The 23458-nt window shown below is 40.7% G+C and overlaps 1 protein-coding gene across 7 annotated transcripts in view; it reads left to right on the forward strand.

Annotated features, from left to right (window-relative positions):
- arid1b (AT-rich interactive domain 1B) overlaps positions 1 to 23196 on the forward strand; it is a 646010-nt gene extending 622814 nt beyond the window's left edge. For all 7 annotated transcript variants that reach the window (XM_070889678.1, XM_070889679.1, XM_070889680.1 and 4 more), the window contains 3 exons: positions 3095 to 3878; positions 15813 to 15943; positions 19936 to 23196. In XM_070889678.1, the coding sequence (XP_070745779.1) occupies positions 3095 to 3878; positions 15813 to 15943; positions 19936 to 21711 (2691 nt within the window). In that variant the 3' untranslated portion in view covers positions 21712 to 23196. The remainder of the gene's footprint in view (positions 1 to 3094; positions 3879 to 15812; positions 15944 to 19935) is intronic.
- Positions 23197 to 23458: the final 262 nt, after the last annotated feature.

The following is a 23458-nucleotide window of genomic DNA, read 5'->3' on the forward strand; positions in this document are numbered from 1 at the left end:
GTTTCAGGCACAAGGACCCCCAGGTCCCTCTGTACTAGAATACTTTGCAATTTTTCTCCATTTAAATTATAATTTCCTTTTCTATTTTTTCTGCCAAAGTGGACAACCTCACATTTTCCCACATTATACTCCATCTGTCAAATTTTTGCCCATTCACTTAGCCTGTCTATATACCTTTGCAAATTTATTATGTCCTCCTCACAATTTGCTTTCCCACCCATCTTTGTATCATCAGCAAACATGGCTACATTACACTCGGTCCCTTCATCCAAGTCATTAATATAGATTCTAATTAGTTGATGACCCAGCACCGATCCCTGCAACACCCCACTAGTCACTGTTTGCCAACCGGAAAATGACCCATTTATCCTGACTCTGTTTTCTGTAGTTAGCCAATCCTCTATCCATGCTGATATATTACCCTAACCCCGTGAACTTTTATCTTGTGCAGTCACCTTTTATATGGCACCTTATCGAATGCCTTCTGGAAATCCAAATACACCACATCCACTGGTTCCCCCTTATCCACCCTGCTCGTTACATCCTCAAAGGACTCCCAACAAATTTGTCAAACAGGATTTCCCTTTCATGAAATCATGCTGACTCTGCTTGATTGAATTATGCTTTTCCAAATGTCCTGCTGCTGCTTCCTTAATAATGGACTCCAGCGTTTTCCCAACGACAGATGTTAGGCTAACTGGTCTATAGTTTCCTGCTTTTTGTCTGCCTCCTTTTTTAAATAGGGGCGTTACATTTGCGGTTTTCCAATCGCTGGGACTACCCCAGAATCCAGGAAATTTTGGTAGATTACAACCAATGCATCCACTATCTGATCCAGGGGACTTGTCTGACTTTAGTGCCATTATTTTACTGAGTACTACTTCATTAGTGATAATTATTGTATTAAGTTCCTCCCTCCTTATAGCCACTTGATTATCCACTATTGGGATGTTTTTAGTGTCTTCTACCGTGAAGACCGATACAAAATATTTGCTCAATGTCTCTGCCATTTCCCAGTTCTCCATTATTAATTCCCCAGTCTCATAATCTAGGGGACCAACATTTACTTTAGCCACTCTTTTCCTTTTTATGTACCTGTAAAAACTCTTACTATCTGTTTTTATTTCGTGCTAGTTTACTTTCATAATCTGTCTTCCCCCTCGCTATCATCATTTTAGTCGTTCTTTGCTGGCTTTGATACCAGCCCTTATTTCTTTAGTTAGCCACAGATGGTTATCCCTTCTCTTACAGTCTTTCCTTCTCATTGGGATATATTTTGGTTGCGAGTTATGAAATATCTCCACTGCTCATCAACCGTCCCATACTTTAATCTATTTTCCCAGTCCACTTTAGCCAACTCTGCCCTTATAGCTTTGTAGTCTCCTTTATTTAAGCTTAGGACCCTGGTTTGAGAACCAACTTTCTCACCCTCCAACTGAATTTGAAATTCAACCATGCTATGATCACTCATTCCTAGAGGCTCCTTTACTACATTTATTAATCCTGTCTCATTACACAGTACCAGATCTAAGATAGCCTGCTCCCTAATTGGTTCCGCAACGTACTATTCAAAGAAACTATCCCGGACACACTATATGAACTCTTCCTCAAGGCTACCCTGGCCAATTTGCTTTGTCCGATCAATATGAAGGTTAAAATAGAGCCATTATTATTGCCGTTCCTTTATTACAAGCCTCCATTATTTCTTGATTTATACTCCATCCAACAGTGTAGCTACTATTAGAGGGCCTATAGACTACGTCCACCAGCGACTTTCTCCCCTTATTATTCCTTATCTCCACTTAAACTGATTCAACATCGTGATCTTCTGAGCCAATATCGTTTCTCACTAACGCACTGATCTCACCCCTCCACCTCCTTTTCCTTTCTGTCTGTCCTTCCGAATTGTCAAATACCCCTGAATATTTAGTTCCCAGTCCTGGTCACCTTGCAACCGAGCCTCTGTAATGGCTATCAGATCATAACCATTTGTATCTATTTGTGCAGTCAACTCATCTATTTTGTTACGAATGCTATGTGTATTCAGATAAAGAGCCTTTAAATTTGTTTTTTTACCATTTTTTTCCTGCTTTGACCCCACTTTCTGATTCACCTTTATGTTTATACATTCTGTCCCTTCCTGGCACGCTCTGGTTTTCATTTCCCCCACTGCTACCCTGCTCTATTGCCTTCTCCTTATTCTTCGACTTTTTACATTTTTGCTCACCTGAACCCTCCCCCCGCCCTCCACCCCCCTCCCCCACTAATTACGATTTGCCAGGACCACTGATGGATAGCTGCTCCAGACTGATCCATTGAATATCATGAGGGCCGAAATATCCACTAGGGAACTGCTTTGGAAAGACTTGAACGCAGTAAACCAAGGATGTTTTCTTTGTGGCGAGCAGTTCTAGAGTGGAAATTGCCACATTTTTAGTGAAGTCACTCTGAGGCCATTTCCCCTTTATCTAAATCATCAGAGCAACATAGCAGTAATCGGACCCAACCTGAAACTAGTGAATCTTTTTATCCCTATTATTCCTCTATGCATAATGGGAGTGGGGGTATTTTGAATCAAAAGTCCTCCCTCTAGACTTCTGTTCTCCTTTCATTTCAGTTTTAGGTATTAACTTGGATAATGATAGGAATTAAGAATAATTGCTATATGTTCTCTCTTTAGTGTACAGTTTGCTTATCCAGTTTTTCAGGGAAGGGAGGTGGATGAAAAACCTGTTCACGAAAATGGAATATATTGATGTTTTGAAGATGAGCAAATTTAATCTTGATGAGTTTTTAAACAGTGAAACATCCTTCTGGTTATCTTGATTAAAGTGACCTCCAAAGCAGCTAGTTTTTCTTTGAGCTATGGGATTCCCATTTCCGTAATCCATAATTAAATAACTACTCTTTACCTAAGTGTACAGCTTGGTTATAATTTAGATTGTATTTCTAGCTGGCGATAGACTGATTAGAAGGTACAGTGTTCCTTTAACGAATCAAGTGATATTGATCCCTTAAACTCATTGTGCTTTTAAAAAAAAAAAATTTGGATTCTTATGTGCACCAGTAACCATATTCTTTTTTGGATGTGCAGAATTATAAACGGCCCAATGATGGCATGTATGGTCCGCCACCAAAGCGCCACGAGAGTGACATGTACAACATGCAGTATGGCAGCCAGCAGCAGGAAATATACAACCAATATGGAAATGCTTATTCTGGACCAGACAGAAGATCCATGCAAAGCCAATACCCATTGACATACAATAGAGATAGGATGCAAGGTCCAGGTCCAATGCAACAACATGGAATACCACCACAAATGATGGGAGGACCAATGCAAGTATCCTCCACTGAAGGGCCACAGCAGGGCATGTGGCAATCACGGAATGATATGCCTTACCCATACCCAAACAGGCAAGGCCCCGGAGCACCTCCGCAGGCATCGCCATATGCAGGGATGAATCGCACTGATGAAATGATATTACCTGACCAGAGAATGAACCATGAAGGTCAATGGCCTTCTCATGCGAACCAGCGTCAGCCTTCGTACATGTCTTCAGCTTCCATGGCTCCTATCACACGACCCTCTCAGTCCTCCTATCAGACTCCTCCTTCAATGCCAAACCACATTTCCAGGGCTCCCAGTCCAGCCCCCTTTCAGCGGTCTCTAGAAAACCGAATGTCTCCCAACAAGTCCCCTTACATGTCGTCCATGAAGATGCAGAAAGTTGGTCCTCCAGTTCCAGCCTCTCAGGTTGCTGTTCCACATCACCAGCCACCCCCATTAAGGCGGGAAATTACATTCCCTCCCGGTTCCGTGGAAGCGTCACAAGCAGTCTTAAAAGCAAGACGAAAACTTACCTCAAAAGACACTGGTAGGTAAACTGAAAAAACTTTTCCATTTGAATTAAATTTAAGTTCAGTATATAATTATATTGGTACTGATATCAGTGAATTTCAGTGCTTTTGATTGGTTGAATGAAAATACCTCAATAGCTATTAAATTGGAGGTTTTGGATATCTTGCAAGTGATAGAATATGAAGGGATTTTTTTAAGGCAGGACGTGGGATGAATGTTTTATTGTCAAATGCTAAAAGGTATGAAATTATGTCAGACATTATTTTTTTGTTTATGCAAAGGGTGGGTTCTCTAAGTAAGCTTACATTTTTGCTTGACACCAATTGGAATTGCTCCAACTTGCTATGCTTGTAAGTCAAATATTTAAGCGGCATTCCTCCAAACTGACTTGAAGAAAAAAAGTGTGGTCAAAATACCAGGTTGTACTACAGTGCAGAGATGAGCATCAATGAACTGAATGGCCTTTTCACATTCCTGACTTTGCTTATGTTCTAATCTTGCCTGCCAACGTCGTTTCATGCAAATATGCTCGTTTTGAAATATATTCAAAATTGTGAGGGGCAAGGTTGTTCCAAACAATAGAGGCAATAATTTCAACACATCATTTTGTAGTCTCCATCCTTCTGCTCTTTCCTCTCCTCCACCCAAGCAGCTCCGGGTTTCAAATAAATACTTATTTAACGTGGATGGCATGGCACTTTCTCTGGCACTAGAAACATAGAAAATAGGAGCAGTAGTAGGCCATTCGGCCCTTCGAGCCTGCACCGCCATTCATTATGGTTGTGTCTAGAAATCTTATCTATCACCTTCTTAAATATATTCAGTGACTTGGCCTCCACAGCCTTCTGTGGTAGAGAATTCCACAGGTTCACCACTCTCTGAGTGAAGAAATTTCTCCTCATCTCGGTCCTAAACTTCCTACCCCATATCCTGAGACTGTGCCCCTTTTTCTAGACTTCCCAGCCAGGGGAAACATCCTCCCCGCATCCAATCTGTCCATCAGAATTTTATACGTTTCAATGAGATCCCCTCTCGTTCTTCTAAACTCTAGTGAATACAGGACGAGTCAACCCAATCTCTCCTCATACGATAGTCCTGCTATCCCAGGAATCAGTCTGGTGAACCTTCGCTGAACTCCCTCTATGGTAAGTATATCCTTTCTTGGGTAAGGAGACCAAAACTGCACACAATACTCCAGGTGCGGTCTCACCGAGGCCCTGTATAACTGTAGTAAGACATCTTTGCTCCTCTACTCAAATCCTCTTGCAATGAAGGCCAACATACCACTTGCCTTCCTAACTGCTTGCTGCACCTGCATGTTTGCTTTCAATGACTGGTGTACAAGGACACCCAGGTCCCTTTATACATCGACACTTCCCAAGCCATAATACTTTGTCCTTATGTTTTTCCTACCAAAGTGGAAAACTTCACATTTATCCACGTTATACTGCATCTGCCATGTGTTTGCTCACTCACTCAACCTATCTAAATCGCCTTGCAGCATCTTTGCATCCTCCTCACAACTCACAATCCCACCTAGTTTTGTGTCATCAGCAAACTTGGAAATATTAAATTTGTTCCTTCATCCAAATCATTTATATATATATTGTGAATAGCAGGGCCCAAGCACTGATCCCTGTGGTACCCCGAAAAGACCCATTTATTCCAACTCTCTGTTCCCTGTCAGTTAACCAATTTTCAATCCATGCCAGTACATTACCCCCAATCCTATGTGCTTTAATTTTGCACACTAACCTCTTATGTGGGACTTTATCAAAGGCCTTCTGAAAATCCAAATACACTACATCCACTGGTTCTCCCTTATCTATTCTATCAGTTACATCCTCAAAAAACTCCAGTCGGTTTGTCAAACATGATTTACCTTTCATAAATCCATATTGACTTTGTCAAATCCTGTTGATATTATCTAACTGTGCCTTAATCACATCCTTTATAATAGACACTAGCATTTTCCCTACTACTGATGTTGGGCTAACTGGTCTGTAGTTCCCTGTTTTCTCTCCCTTTTATGTTTAATATATGCATCACAAGAGAATGGTCCTCAAATGGAGAGCTGCAGCCTTCATGCATCACTCTCCTCTACTTGTGTTCATTGGTGCACATCTGCTCAAAAAGATCTTACTATTTAAAAGAAAGTGTAATTGGAGTGATCCTGTAAACGTGGGTTTACTGCAGCAGGGTCTCTAGAAGTCACCAGGTTTATACTGTCTACAGAACCACTCTCATGGCAAGAGAACCATGCATCAACATTGTAATTTTAGCTCAGCTCAGATGGTAACACTCTCGCCTCTCCATCAGGTGGTTGTGGCTTGACATCTTATGCTGAAGATTTGGGCACATAATCTAAGTTGACACTCCATTGTTCTTTGAATGAGAATTAAACAGAGACCCCATTTGTTTTTGCTGTTGGTAAAAGTCACAAGGCACGACATGGAGAAGAACAAGAGGTTTCCTGGTGTCCTGGCCAATGTTTCTCCCTTAACCAATAACAGCAAAAAAAAATTGGGTGATTCATTTTTATCTCTCTTTGTGGGATCTTGCTGTGTGCAAAAGTTGCTGCCGCATTTGTCTACATAACGATAGTCATTGCATTTCAAAGTAATTAATTGTACAACAAATGATTTGAGGTATTTGAGAGGTAAAGATACCATATAAAGGCAAGTCTGTGCCTGAATATAAAAGCCCTGAAGTTGAAATTCAGGAGTACATGCAGTGAATATATGAGGTACAAAACCTCGAAGGCGTGAGAACAAGAGCACTTGCCTCCATAGCTGTCTACTGATTTCTTTCTCTGGTCAGCACAAGAAAACATTTGCAAATCCCACAGGTGTGAAGAGAGGAAGAGAAATACAGAGAAAGGCAGAGAGACAGAAAGAATACATCAGTGCCACTTGTGGTTCATGTGACTGATGCAGTTTTCTGGTTTTAGCCATGTTTGTTCTTGCCACTAAACAACACTTCAGATCTATGATGGAAAGTGTAATAGCTAGGATTTACTGCTCTGATACGAGGTGGTATCAGGAAGAGCCTGGAAAGATTTACTTCTTAGGAGAAACTTTAGCAGTGGATCCCCGTTAAGATCAGTTAATCATTTAAATTTGACTAAGAGATTTTTCTCTCAGTATTAGCTCTCCTTATGTTTTTTTTATATATCAATACATTTACTATCTTGATTCTGTGCGCACTTTTTGTCAGCTTTTTCCATGATAGATTTCTATGTTCACATTCATAAAAGTAGCACTTTCGCCTCTTGAGTCTGAAGGATGTAGATTCAAGCCACACTCCAGAGACTTGAGCACATAATCCAGGCTGACACTTCAATTCAGTACTGAGGGAGTGCTCTACTGTCGGAGGTGTCGTCTTTCAGGTGAGACGTTTAAACGTGGGTCTGTCTGTCCTCTTGGGTGAACATAAAAGATCCCATGGCACTATTCAAAGAAAACCAGGAGAGTCCTCCCTCAACCAGCATCACTAAAACGATGATCTAATCATGTATCTCACTGTTGTTGACAGGACCTTGCTGTGCAATAATTGGCTACAGCATTTCCTGACATTATGATAGTGACTACACTTTAAAAGTACTTCATTGGCTGTAAAGCTCGTTGAGACGTCCCGAGATCATGAAAGCACAATGTAAATGCAAGTTTCCTTCCTTTATAATGAAATCTACCTCTGGATACCTGTTGTGTTGTAATTACACTCTCCAGCCAGTGGAGGTGCTGCAATGTTGCCACTGGCAGAAGGATGTAATTACGTCATGACAAGTTTACAGGCAATTCTATTAGACATGTGGATATAGAAATTTATAGTAATAATACATAAAAAATAAGAATTGAATGTATGACTTTTAAATGGGGATTGAATTACATTATTATGCAAGAATTTACCACTTGCACAAATCATGTTTCTATAGGAATGGGGTACTGGAGTTGCATGTTCAGCCATGAACTCATTGAATGGCGGTGCAGGCTAGAAGGGCCGAATGGCCTACTCCTGCACCTATTTTCTATGTTTCTAAGCATTAATGCTGAGTATCTTTTGATATTCAAGCTAACACTGTTTATAATCTTGTACACTGCCTCTCCTGCTTTTTACACACATTACCGCAAATTCTGAAAAGTTTAGCTTGTTGAGCCCTCATTGAAAGCCAGTTTCGGCTGCTTTGTGAAATTTTATGCAGCAATTCATTTCATGCCTGATAAAACCCACCACTTGAGTCATCGAGACCATTTTATGCTTAAAGCTATATGAGAAAGAAAGAATTTGCTCCAGACAACATTGATCTGTATTTCTCCTCTTCTCGTCAGACCTGACCTACCTTTGGAAATTGTAAGTATTCACAAGCATGGGTACAGCATGCACTGTAGCACTGATAGAAGCCTGAGACATAAGAAATAGGAGCAGGAGCAGGTTATTCGCCCCTCGACCCTGCTCCACCATTCAGTAAGATCATGGCTGATCTCCCTCAATTCCACCTTCCTGCACTATCCCCATATCTCTTGAGTCCCTTAGTATCCAAAAATCTATCGATCTCTGTCTTGAATATACTGAACGACTGAGCACCCTCAGCTCTCTGTGGTAAAGAATTCCAAAAATTCACAACCCTTTGAAGAAATTTCTCCTCAGTCCTAAATGCCCGACCCCTTATTCTGAGACTGTGACCCCTAGTTCTCGACTCTTCAGCCAAGGGAAACATCCTCTCAACAAATATAGGGAATAGAGGCCTAGTCAATTCAATCTCTCCTCATTGGACAATCCTCTCATTCCCAGAATCAGCCGAATGAACCTTTGCTGCACTCTCTCTACGGCTAACTGGCCTATAGATGAGCTGGATTTTCGGTTTGGCGAAAACGGCATTTTTGCCTAACTTTCGGCTTTTACATCGGTAATGTCGGCGTTGCACGAGGATTCGCTGCGCAAACCGCGAGTATCGGCGGGTAGCACTGTGAGAGAGGCCTTGGGAGGGAGGAACAAAAAATTGCAAAAAAAAAAAACCCTTACCTACTAAATCGCTGAAAAATAATTTAAAAATAAAAACTTTAACATAACTTTTTGCAGGTCTTCATACTTACCGCTACTGGCAGGGCTGCACCAACAGGTTTGACCCTGTCGGTATTCTGGGCATGGCGTAAGGGTCGGTAGAGTGCCGAAAGCACGACAGTAATGCAACCCGCGGCATTGCACATCATTTCATGTTGGCGCACCTCTCCCCGGCGGTATGTGGAAGCGCCGCCGCAAAGAGATGCCCGAAGATCCCGCCAACCGGGTTTTCACCACGGAGGGCCAAATCGTGGCAAAAACCCGTTCGCTAAGTCTGTTCCCTGTTTTCTCCTTCCCTTCTTGAATAGTGAGGTTACATTTGCTACCTTCTGATCCACGGGGACCGTTCTGGAATCTAGCGAATTCTGGAAGATCAAAACCAATGCATCCACTATCTCTGTAGCGACCTCTTTTAAAACCCTAGGATGTAAGCCATCAGGTCCAGGTGATTTGTCGACTTTTAGTTCCATCAATTTTCCCAGTATATTTCTTTACCAATACTAATTTCATTAAGTTCCTCATTCTCACTAGAACTTAAAAACATAAGAAATAGGAGCAGGAGTAGGCCGTACGGCCCCTCGAGCCTGCGCCGCCACTCAATAAGATCATGGCTGATCATCGACCTCAATTCCACTTTCCTGCCCAATCTCCATATCCCTTGATATCTATCTTAGCCTTGAATATACTCAAAGACTCAGCATCCACAGCCCTCTGTGGCAGAGAATGCCAAAGATTCACAACCCTGTGAGTGAAGAAATTCCTCCTTATCTCTGTCTTAAATGGCCTACCCCACATCTTGAGACTATACCCCCTAGTTCTCGATACTTCAGCCAAGGGAAACAACTTTTCAGCATTTACCCTGTCAATCCCCTTCAGAATCTTGCATGTTTCAATGAGATCACCTCTCATTTTTCTAAACTCCAGACAGTGTAGGCCCATTCTACACAATCCCTCATCATAGGACAGCTCTCTCATCCCAGGAATCAATCCAGTGAACCTTTGTTGCACCGCCTCCAAAGCAAGTATATCCTTCCTTGGATAAGGAGACCAAAACTAGGCTCATGCATCCCTGCTATTTCAGGAATTTTTTAGTGTCTTCTACCATAAAGGCAGATACAAAGTATTTGCTTAATGTCTCTGCAATTTCCTTATTCCCCTTTATAGACGAGGAGGTGGAAATGAAGATTGGCATATCAAAGATTCAACCATTAGACCTGCCCATAACTCTTGCATCAATTGTATCACTCTAGCTACCTGGAAAGTTCTGTATTGTTACAGTCCATCATCTGTTTGCTGTGGTCAGATACTTGAAGTTAGCCATCTTGATATTTCTTCTTTTGAGCAAGGAGTACGGCTGTTTTTTGTTCATTAAAATCCATGAAAATAAAATGGACTTCAACATGTAAGAGTCTGCTGCATTAGTGCAATAGTGTATGTGGTGCAAAATGTTCAGTGTGGTGTAAATATATTCAATGAGATGTGCTCCTGTCCTGTCCCATTTCTCTGTGAATAAGGATGCAATTCTACGTTGTGAAGAAGTGAACCACTAACTGAAGGAGTAGATGAGGTGTATGCTCTTGAGATGGCATTGCTAGCTTCTTCGGAATGTGCTAACTACCAGTAGCCCAGAGGGCCCTAAATTTACGCTAGAACTGTCCAGTGGCATACTTGTTGTTAAGGGACTGCATGCTTTCAAGTTTGTTTCCTGTCACTGGTGTAGAGCCATGTGTTGGCACGCTACTAATGCCAACCTGAAGAGCCAGCCGTCTGTTCTAAACTATTCCACATGTGCCCCTATTGAAGGCCAGTTCCTCATGTATGCCACCAGTTTGAACACAGGCCATAACACTGCTACAAGGTCTCTGAATTACACCCCAGCAGCTCAGCACCATCTTTTGTGTTGCCATTACCCACACCTTCTATGGCTTCCCTGCCAACTTATGCTGAACATTAGCCCCTAAAAGGAGGCAAGAACTCGAACTTAGGTGGGCATCACCATTCCTGTTGTCCATGTGCATAAATACAAGCGTGCTGTACATTGGAGTAGATTTTTGTCTTCACCACTTGGATGGGGAGCATCACACATTAGTTAATTTAAATGGATGGAAAATCAGGCAAGTCTCTATTATCAAAGTGCGATGCTCCATGTCGATTTACCTTTTTGCGGTCCGCCCAGTCGATGCCCAGTGCCCAGTAACAGAGGCAAAATTTACCCCATCATCTCTTCCATGATAGTTGGTACAGTGTTGTCTCTATAAACTTACTTGCTGAACCACTACCACATTAATGCCTATCCGCTTGCCAATTCATGTTGTGGCAACAGATATTTTGTGTATATTTATTTCTGATGGATCTTTCAGGCTTGTTCATACATATAGTTAATATGCATTGGTCACTTTTTTTCCCCCCATGTATCACATGATCACTAGAAGGCTCTGAGTATAGCTAATTCCATGTAAAGAAAGAGCATGTGAAAGCTAAGAGCATCAGGTCTTTTTTTCATTTCTCATTACTGTTCTTTGTTTTCTTTGGAATTCTCATTGGAATACTTCAATTCATGTGTGTTGTCAGAATAATGATATTGATAGAGATAAATGTTAGGTGTTGCCTTCTGTCCTGTTCGTGTAAAATGTAGTTGAAAAATTTTGAGTAGCATTCCTTACTTGCCCTGCAGTTCTAGCATGAAACATCCCTTCGACTTCATCCTAAGTGCATGGCACCTTTGCTATCTACTCCCATGCTTTGCATATTTTGTTGGTTGTGCATCCCTTATCCTTACAGAGGTGAATTCACTATTTCCTTCCATCTAAAAGCACCTGAAGGGCAGCATCTCTAAACCTCGCCTTTTGATGCTACTTTTGCTTCTTTTGGAGCAATTTTCTCTAGTCTTAGATTACCAGAAAATGTGTTTTAAAATGACTCAACAATTATACAGGTGCAATCTGATATCCTTGAGTATTGGAGATACCACATCCCAACTCAAAAAACACTGATAAAAATCATATGATTGTGTGTGTTTTTAAATAATCAGAATGAAAAAGATAATCGGTTAAGACATGTTTCTGGTGTAGAGTAGCTTTGAAGTCTGGTTGGAACACGATTGCCCAAATAAATCCCAGCAATGAAGGATTCATTGTTTCTTATGTTAACCAATACTGTTGTTAACGACATTGAAGACCCTGTTCATACAACTATTTAACAGGCTTCAGAAGGACATGGAACTTGATTTTAAATGATTATGGACCAAATGAGCTTGCTTAAACAAAAGCATAAGTTGGTTATGTTTTATTTCTCATGTGTATCTTAATCAGGATTGGTCTAGAGCCTTGTAAAGACTGATTTTTTTTTTTTACAGCCTGTTTAGGCCTATAATCTGATTCTCTGCAACTCAGCCTAAATTGCTCAGCCCGGTAGCATAATTACATGCTTAGTCTTAAAAGCACTCTCTGTTGCGCAATAATTTTACCTAAACTCCGACTCTTATCTATTTTGCAGTCTTGCCATTAGAGGAAGTACAGTAAACAACCCGACACCAGTACCATCAGTAGCAAAAAACCTCACCTTTGGGAAGAGATTTCATTTTGAGACCCTGCCTCCTGGGTCAGCTGATAAACAGCTATTGTTGCCAGCACTGAGATTGGGTGTTGCCCTGGGCAGGCTGGCATCTGAACCTGATGGTACATGCCAACAATGTGACAGCTGTCTTGTAAAATCCTTTCATAAGAATATGAGTACACCATTCAGCCCCTCGAGCCTGTTCCACCATTCAGTGAGATTATGGCTGATTTGTATCCTCATCCATTTACCCGTCTTGACTCCATATCCCATAATAACTCTTGCTAACAAGAATCTATCAATCACAGATTTAAAATTATTAATTGAACTAGCACCTACTGCTTTTTGTGGGAGAGAGTTCCACGCTCCAGCACCTTTTATGTGAAGAAGTGTTTCTTAACTTCTCTTCTGAATGGACTGGCTCTGATTTTGAGGTTATGTCCCATTGTCCTAGACTCTCCCACAAGTACGGAGCTGCCACTCTCAATAATTGCAACAGCATTAACAGTACAGTGAACAAGGAAGCACTGCTATCTCCAAAGGACGCAGGAACCACCAAATGTGGGAGCAGGAGTAGACCATTCAGCCCCTCAAGCCTGTTCTGACATTCAATGAGATTATGTTTCTGCAGGTGCCTCCAGGCACAGTTGTGCCATAAAGAGGTGGCCATGTTTTTTAGCCACTGGCATTAGTTTTGCCTGCCGTTATTGACAAGTAAAGCAGTCACTGGCCCCTCGCACATTCCTCAGCTACAGACGGAAGCAAAGTTACCAATCAGAACTTAAAAATTGCACATGCTTATTTGTGTCTCTGATGCACCTACTGTGGAATTTGCCCCACAATTCAGTAGAGTGGCTTCCACCTACCTGAAGTTTAAGACAATATTGCACAACCACTGCTGAAGTGATTCTACAATCTAAACGTGCCAACAGAGCAACTGCAATTTAGAATGACACACTTCTACTAAAAGGCAAGCTCAAAACACTAAAAACCTTCCTCCTTTTAAGGAAATCTAGTCTTTTTTGTGGCCCATTTAAAAGAAAAATGTAACTCTTGGCCTGACCTACAAGGGGACTCCAGCACATATTCATAAGGACCAACAAGTTCCCTTTGCTTTAAATAAAGTGATCTATTTGATGTGTGTCACTCATTTTTTTCAAAAACATACTTGGAATCCTAGAACAATACAGCACAGAAGGAGGCCATTTGGCCCATTGTGTCTCTTTGGAAACAGTCCAATTAGACCACTCCCTGCTGTTTCCCCATAGCTCAGCAAATTTTTCTTTTTCAAGTATTTATCCACTAACCATTTGAAAGTTACTATTGAATCTGCTTCCACCACCCTTTCAGACAGTGTATTTCAGATCATCATAACTCGCTGTGTAAAAATGAAAAATGTTTCCTCATGTCACCTCTGGTTCTTTTGCCAATTGCCGTAAATCTGTGTCCTCTGGTTACTGACCTTTCTGTAACTGGAAGCAGTTTCTCCTTTTTACTCTCATCAAAACCCTTAATGATTTTGAACACCGCTATTAAATCTCCCCTTAATCATAGGTTAGGTGAGTGGGCAAATGCATGGCAGATGAAGTATAATGTGGATAAATGTGAGGTTATCCACTTTGGTGGTAAAAACAGAGAGACAGACTATTATCTGAATGGTGACAGATTAGGAAAAGGGAAGGTGCAACGAGACCTGGGTGTCATGGTACATCAGTCATTGAAGGTTAGCATGCAGGTACAGCAGGCGGTTAAGAAAGCAAATGGCATGTTGGCCTTCATAGCGAGGGGATTTGAATACAGGGGCAGGGAGGTGTTGCTACAGTTGTACAGGGCCTTGGTGAGGCCACACCTGGAGTATTGTGTACAGTTTTGGTCTCCTAACTTGAGGAAGGACATTCTTGCTATTGAGGGAGTGCAGCGAAGATTCACCAGACTGATTCCCGGGATGGCGGGACTGACCTATCAAGAAAGACTGGATCAACTGGGCTTGTATTCACTGGAGTTCAGAAGAATGAGAGGGGACCTCATAGAAACGTTTAAAATTCTGATGGGTTTAGACAGGTTAGATGCAGGAAGAATGTTCCCAATGTTGGGGAAGTCCAGAACCAGGGGTCACAGTCTGAGGATAAGGGGTAAGCCATTTAGGACCGAGATGAGGAGAAACTTCTTCACCCAGAGAGTGGTGAACCTGTGGAATTCTCTACCACAGAAAGTAGTTGAGGCCAATTCACTAAATATATTCAAAAGGGAGTTAGATGAAGTCCTTACTACTCGGGGGATCAAGGGTTATGGCGAGAAAGCAGGAAGGGGGTACTGAAGTTTCATGTTCAGCCATGAACTCATTGAATGGCGGTGCAGGCTAGAAGGGCTGAATGGCCTGCTCCTGCACCTATTTTCTATGTTTCTATGTTTCTATCTCTGGAGAGAACAACCCCAGCTTCTCTAATACAAAAGCAAAATACTGCAGATGCTGGAAATCTGAAATAAAAACAGAAAATGCTGGAAATACTCACGCATTCTGACAAAAGATTATCGACCTAAAACGATAACTCTCTTTCTCTCCCCACAGATGATTCCTGACCTGCTGAGCTTTTTCTGTTTTTGTCCCAGTTTCTCTATTCTTTCTACGTAACTGAAGTCCCACATCCCTGGTACCATTCTAGTAAATCTCCTCTCCATCCTCTCTAAGGCCTTGACATCCTTCCTAAAATGTAGTGTCCACAATTGCCCACAATGCTCCAGCTGGGGCCTAACCAGCATTTTATAAATGTTTACCATAACTTCCTTGCTTTTGTAATCTATGCTTTATTTATAAAGCCAAGAATCCTGTATGCCTTTTTAACAGCCTTCACAACTTGTTCTGCAACCTTCAAAGACTTATGCACATATAACCCTAGGTCTCCCTGTTCCTGCATCCCCTTTAAAATTGTACCGTTTAGTCCTTATTCTTCCTACCAAAATGAATCACTTCACACTTTTTTGTGTTAAATTGCATCTACCATGTGTTTGCCCATTTCACCAGTCTGTCTATGTCCTCCTGAGTCTGTTACTATCCTCCTCACTGTTTACTACATTTCCAAGTTTCATGTCATCTGCAAACTCTGAATACCCAAATCCATGTCATTAATATATTATCATACTTCATGGGTTTACGCCACTCTTGACAATCATGAATCCCATTCTTAACATTTCCCTGATGTTGACAGCTATATGCCTGTCCTTTCATTATTTAAAATACAGATATACCAACAATTGATGTTAATTTGATTCATTGGAAAATTCAAAGTACAGGTCTTACAAATACATTATTCTTGATCTATTAATGATTTTGCAGGAGCCCCAGAGGCATGGCGAGTTATGATGTCCCTCAAATCTGGTCTGTTAGCTGAAAGCACTTGGGCTCTGGACACCATCAACATCTTACTTTATGATGACAGCACTGTAGCCACATTCAACCTCTCCCAGGTAAGTGAAATTCCTTGTAATTAAGACATTCTGTTGTACAGTTTTAATCCTGTGAACAAAGACTGCCTGTTTCTCTCAAAGTCCGATCTGTAGTGTCAGTAGCTGTAGAATTATTTTCCTTGCCTACTATATCGTAATCTTTTTATGTAAACTTGTATGTTCTGTGGTTCTCCTGCAACCATTATAATTTGCAAGTCCTTTTCGGCTGCAGAAATCAGAGAAATTAGACTAGCTAGTTGGGTTTTGACGTGATGATTAATTCCATTGTACAGTTTCCAACTGATGGAGTCAGATGGTAGTATTCTTCATTGTCCTGTCAAGATACTGTGGTCAAAACCAAGAAGGGTACGAGATGAAACAGTAGAGTGCAGCAACAAATGTGAAACAGTGTGCAGCCATGTGTTTTGACGTCTTACTAATGGAAGTCCTGCAACACTAAGGCTGTGCCAGTTAATTCATTATTGAGAAAATGAGCAACTATAAATTTAAATTGATCAAGTTGTCAAGCTATCTGGTAGGGTATGGTAAAATAGTCTGTGCGCATTTGACCTTAAGCACGCAGTAGTATTTTGGGGCTTCAGTTTATTAACTAGCTAATGGACAAAAATACTGAAAGAAAAATGTAATTTGAATCATAGAATCATACCGCACAGAAGGAGGCTATTGTGCCTAAGGAAAGCTCTCTAATTAGTCCCACTCACTTACCCCTTCCCTATAGCCTTGAAAATTTCCCCCTTCAGGGACGTAGTAATAGGGGAATCAGGAGAAACTTTTTGAACCAAAGAGTGGTAAGAATGTGGAACTCGCTATCACAAGGTGCATTTACGGGGAAGCTAGATGAGCACGAGGGAGAAAGGAATAAAAGGATTTGCAGAAAAGATTAGATGAAGAGGGATGAGAGGAAACATAGATCAGTTGGGCCGAATGGCCAGTATCTGTGTTGTAGATTCTAGGTAAATATATGTCCAATTCCCTTTTGAATGTTATTATTGAATCTGCTTCCACCATGCTTTCAGGCAGTGCATTTCAGATCATAGCAACTGACTGCGTAAAAAAAATTCTCATCTCTGCTCTGGTTCATTTGTCAACTGCCTTAAACCTGATTACCGAACCTCCTGCCAGTGGAAACAGTTTCTCCCTATTTACTCTATTAAAATCCATCATAATTTTGAACACCTCTATTAAATCTCCCCTTAACCTTCTCGGCTCTAAGGAGAACAATCCCAGCTTCTCCAGTCTCTCCAGATAACTGAAGTCCCACATTCCTGGTACCATTCTAGTAAATCTCCTCTGCACTTCTTCAAAGCCTTAAACATCTTTCCTAAAATGTGGTGCCCAGAATTACACACAATACAATGAGGCCTTGCCAATGATTTACAAAGGTTTAGCATAGCTTCCTTCATTTTGTACTCTATGCTGCTATTTATAAAGCCATGGATCCAGTATGCATTTTTAGCAATCTTCTCAACTGGTCCTGCCACCTTTAAGGATAAAATATATAGTACAGAAACAGGTCATTTGGCCCAGCAGGTCTATGTATGTAAGCACCCAATCTCTCTGTTTCTGCACCCCCTTTAAAATTGTACCATTTCGTTTATATTGCCTCTCCTAATTCTTCCTTCCAAAATACATCACTTCACACTTCTCTGTATTAAAATGAATCTGCCATGTGTCTGTTTTCACCAATCTGTCTGTCTTTCTGAAGTCATCTAGTATCTTCCTCACTATTTACTACATTTCTGAGTTTCATGTCATCTGCAAACTTGAAAATTATGCTTTTTATCCAGGTTATTAATATATATCAAAAAGAGCAGTGGTCCTAATACTGACCCCTGGAGGGCTGACCCTAGTATACTTTGCTCCAGTCCAAAAAACCACTACCCCTCCCTTTCTGTCCCTTCGCCAATTTCGGATCCAAGCTGCCACTGTCTCTTTAATCCCATTTTGCTATTATGTGGCACTTTATCAAATGCCTTTTGAAAGTCAACATACACAACATTAACCTGCACTACTTTCATTAATCCTCCCTGTTACTTGATCAAAGAACTCAATCAAGTTTGACAGACACAATTTGCCTTTAACATATTCATGCTGGCTGTTATTTATTGATCCACGTATTTCCAAGCGACAATTTTATCCTAGATTATTGACTCTAAAAGTTCCCCACCACCGATGTCAAGCTGACTGGCCTGTAGTTGCCGGGTTTATCCCCCTCCCCTTTTTTGAACGGGAGGGGGGTAACATTTGCAATTCTCCAGTCCTCTGACATCACCACCATATCTAAGAAGGATTGGAATATTGTGGCCAGAGCTTCTCTCACTCTGTAACCTAGGATGACTTTTCTACTTTGAGCGCTGCCAAACTTTTAAATGCCTCCTTTTTATCTATTTTTATCCTATCTAATTTCTCTACTACCTCCTCCTTTACCAGCATTGGCAGAATCCTCTTCTTTCATGAAAACAGATACAAAATACTTATTTAGTACCTCAGCCATGTCCTCTGCTTCCACAAGATCATCTTTTGGTCCCCTAATCAGCCCCACCCTTTGACTACAGTTTTATTACTTATATATTTATGAAAGACAGAAAGTGTTTCTGTTGTTCATTGAGCATGACAATAGGCTGTAAACAGGCTAGATGTTTATGATTTAATGTATCTAAATACTCTCATTTCAGTAATCAATTAAATAATCATTGTATTGAAATCATTGTATTGTAATACTGTCTTGATATTATTTTAAATATTTCCCTTCAATTATGTCATCTCTAGACATTCTGCTCTGGTTTGATGCTGGAGTCAGCAATGTGGGGGGAGGTACCCTTTCAGCTGTCTTTCAACATGCAAAACCATATATTCATGCCTGGTACATGAACAATTTTATAGCACAGATAAAGGAAAAAAATGCACATGTTCTGTTGTCTAATCCCACCTGAAATGGCAACCTATCTTTCCCTTTAGACGCTGAGTGACCTGGTTTGTATTTCCAACATTTTCTGTTTCTATTACAGTTTTATAAGGCATTGACTATTAAAGTAAAAAGCAATGGAGTGGCTTCTAGAGACTATGCATCTACAGGCATGTAAACGGAGGTGCAAACAACCGTGTTTCCTAGCCATCAGCGGGCTGAACTGCTCAACTGACCTGTACGGGTCAATGAAGCAGTTTTTCACTCACAGCCTGTACGTATCATACCAAACCATTGGGAAAGCACAGAGACAAGAAACATAGTAGTGAACCTTGACTAAAAACATTGTTCTTACATACTGGCTGCTGTGAGAAGTGGGTGGTACAGATGTATCAGCTAATTCTGCAGAATATTCCTAAAGTGGCTTTTCTAATGAGCACTGTTATTAACAAGTCCCTCAAACCTTTTACTTCAAAGTTTACTTCAAAGTAATTGTGGAAAGTGTATTCTTGACCTGAAGTGTCCCAAAATCTATCAGTGTATCTTGTTTTTTTTTCCTGTTTTATATTTAGTTCTTCAGAGGTGAACTTTGCAAACATTTGTGAAATGCTTTTGTTCAACTCTGAAAAGCTAGTAATTGTGTTTTAATTCTGCTGCAGTGGCTTTCAAAATTGTGTGTATGGAGAACCGCTGTAAATTTTGACATACTCCTGTCCCAATTTCTGAAAGACTGTCAGCTACCCAAAAAAGTGCTATAATTGAAGAACTTTTTTTATTACTATAAATACACCAATAAAAATAACATGCTACTAAAGTCAACAAATATAGAAAAATAGGAAGAGAATATATAGAATATCGAAACATTGCACTTCGAGCACATGGTATACCTGGCCCAGTATATATAGTTGACCATGACAGAAATCTAATGACCTCACGAACACCCTCGGATCCTAATGCAGATCACATAGGCATATTTGAAAGCCCATATTTTAAAATGAACTGTTGCTGATACGTAAATTAAGTAACTGCAGAAGGAATATGCTTGGAACTCTGAATTTAAGTCCTTTTATTTCTGTTTTTGTTACAGTTGTCTGGTTTCCTGGAGCTTCTGGTAGAATATTTCAGAAGATGCTTGATAGAAATATTTGGAATTTTAAGAGAGTATGAGGTTGGAGATCCAGGTCAGAAGGCTCTCCTTGATCCAGGCGCATTTAAGAAAGATGATAACCATACCAAGGATGATATTAGGAAGGAGGAGGAGGAGGAGGAAGATGAAATTGATGATGACAATGATGATGATGACTATGATGATGATGACAACAACCAAGAGGAAGATGAAGATGAAGAGGAAGGTGGCCAATCGGAAAGTGAAGACAGCCGAGTAAACTTTGTAGCAAATGATTCACAAGCAGATGCTGAAAAGCCAAAACAAGCTAGTAAATTTGACAGGCTGCCATTGAAGATTGTGAAGAAGAAGGATCTTTTTGTAGTTGACCGCACAAATAAATTTGGCCGAGTTCAGGAGTTTGACAGTGGATTGCTCCATTGGAGAATTGGTGGAGGTGACACAACAGAGCATATTCAGACCCATTTTGAGAGCAAAATGGAAATGCTATCACGCAAGAGGGTGATGGGGTGTTTGAGCATCCCAAGTAAAGAGAAAAAGACAGAAGAACACAAAAACAATGAAAACATCAATACAGAAGAGCAGCCAGAAAAGAGTATCACAGCAACGATAGATGATGTATTGTCAGCTCGGCCAGGAGCCCTGCCAGAAGACCATTCCGATGGTTCGGTTTCTGAGATAAAAAGCCGTAAGTTTCTCTTTGGCATCCACCAAGCAACAAAACACAGAAATATAACGTTATTGGAGGATGAGCCTTGCAGCCGTGATGAGACTCCATTTTGCACAATCTCTGACTGGCGGGACTCTTTGGCAAAGCGTTGTATTTGTGTATCAAATATAGTTCGTAGCTTGTCTTTTGTACCTGGGAATGACGCTGAAATGTCAAAGCATTCAGGTCTAATACTCATTTTGGGGAAGCTGATTTTGCTTCATCATGAGCATCCAGAAAGAAAGCGAACACCGCGGACGTATGAGAAAGAGGAAGAAGAGGACGAAGGGGTAGCTTGCAACAAAGACGAATGGTGGTGGGATTGCCTTGAGGTTTTACGGGAGAACACCTTAGTTACATTAGCCAACATTTCTGGGCAGCTGGACCTGTCTATATACCCAGAAAGCATTTGTTTGCCAATTTTGGATGGCTTGCTACACTGGATGGTATGCCCTTCAGCAGAAGCCCAGGATCCTTTCCCAACAGTGGGACTTAATTCAGTCCTGTCACCGCAGAGACTTGTGTTGGAGACCTTATGTAAACTCAGCATTCAGGACAATAATGTGGATCTCATCCTGGCAACTCCCCCTTTCAGCCGTCAGGAGAAACTATATGCTACTTTGGTTAGGTATGTGGGAGACCGGAGAATTTCAGTCTGCCGAGAAATGTCTGTTGCTCTGTTGTCAAACTTTTCCCAGGGGGACACGTTGGTGGCAAGGGCTATTGCTGTGCAAAAAGGAAGCATCAGCAACCTGATCAGCTTCCTTGAGGACGGCCTCACTGTGGCCCAACTTCAGCATAGTCAACCTAACCTGATGCACATGCAGCCTCCGCCCATTGAGCCAACCAGTGCGCACATGATGTGTCGAGCAGCCAAGGCTTTGCTTGCCATGGCTAGAGTAGAAGAGAACCGCTCGGAATTTGTTTTACATGAGGGTCGCTTGCTAGATATTTCTATATCATCTGTTCTGGACTCTATGGTTGCATCTGTCATTTGTGATACACTGTTCATGATTGGTCAGTTATGACAGAAGTGGGAAGCCAAGCATGTGTGAGTGGAGACAAAGAAGTTGCATTTGATTGGCTGTTTCTGTTATTTATCCAACAACAAAAATAATCTTTGCTCCTCTGCCCCATTTACTAAAGAAATTGGGCTTTAAAAGGGTAGTCAATTCGGTCAGATATAAGATGGAAATAAATATTTGCTGTCTATGTGTATAAGTACTTTTTAAAAACATTTTTTTAACCAAAGTTGCTGTCTAGTACAGTCGGGGTTATCTTTATCCCTAGATTCCCTTTGGGTGTTTCTTTCATGTTTGTATGATATTTTTGGAAGCAAAAAAGGTGAATTTTGAAATGTGGCAAACATTGTACAATTAAATATTCTTTACCACTTAAAAAAAGAAAAAGGAAAAAAAAAGGAAAAAAAAAAAGCACCAGAATAATTGGAAATATGTACACACCACAGAAAGCGCTGTGCAATAGAACTTAGTGATCTAGGTGTAGGGGATCAAAAGAAGGTGTGCATAGTCCACTGTAAAACACAGAAGAAATTAAAATGCATTAGTCTAGCAGCAAATAAACTGTTGACCTGGGTTGGGGGGAGGGAGAGAAAGCGATAACAAACACAAATTGCTTCCTCACGATACTGTCATATTCATACCTTCCTTGACCCTCCACAGTATGACAGTCCTCAGCCGTCTCTTAGTTCACTCAGTTTATCTTTTGATATTTTTTTCCTACAGCCAAAGGGCTGTAATGTATATAGAAGTTGTACATTGCACATACCCTCAAACTATTTCTGTTGTGTTTGTTTTTTTTGTTTCTTTTAGAATGAGGTTTACAGTTTTTCTTTCTCCATGATGTGGTAAGGTTTAAAGAAAGTGGTAGATTTTAATTATTTTTTTTATGATATATTTTTGGCCATATCTCCTATGAGGGTGATGTACAAGTTTCTGTATGTATAAAGTCGTGCTCTATTTCAAGGAGAGCAGCTGATCACATTTTGCTTCATAATCAAGGTGTGGAAAAGGTAATGATCAGAAATTTAAAAAAAATGAAGAAACACAATTTCAGAAATTTTTCAGTGATGCGAATCAGCATATTTGTATTTCAAATAATGTAGTTAAAAACTTGATGTAAATTCCTCCTTTTCCTCTGGCTTAATGAATATCATTTATTCAGTATAAAATCTTTATACTATATGTTCCACATGTTAAGAATAAATGTACATTAAATCTTGTTAAGTGCTGTGATGATTGTTCTTGAATATTTTTTTAAATGTTGCAAGTGCTTTGAAAGGTTCCGTCAGCACTGCTTGGAAGTGAATCTTTGGGTGGAGAAATGTAACCGTACTGCAGGGAAGGTTAGTTACCTAGGCCAGCAACTTCTTTTCTGTCAGTGCTCTAATCCCTGCAGACCCTGATGTAGCACAGGTCCCAGAAACAGGATGTACTGATCATTGATGCTTACTTTAAAATACAGATGTTAAACATAGTCATGGATGATTTGAAAGGAGATACGTAATAATACAATAGATTGGTTCATCCGACCTCATATTGGGCTCAATTTTCCCCAATGCAGTTTCTTGGCATATTTGAAGAGTTATGCCTGTTTTTTTTTGGGCCCGACTATGCCAAAAAAAAAGTTGAAAGTTTCCCCGTTTTAACTTGTGAATGTGGCCCGGCGCACATTGTCCTTAAGCTCTGTGGGTGGAGCCTAAGATATGTCCCAAAAAGATCGAGTTGCCAGGGTAAAGAGGGACACACTGCGGGC

The sequence above is a fragment of the Pristiophorus japonicus genome, chromosome 9, assembly GCF_044704955.1.
Source record: "Pristiophorus japonicus isolate sPriJap1 chromosome 9, sPriJap1.hap1, whole genome shotgun sequence".
NCBI lineage: Eukaryota > Metazoa > Chordata > Chondrichthyes > Pristiophoridae > Pristiophorus > Pristiophorus japonicus.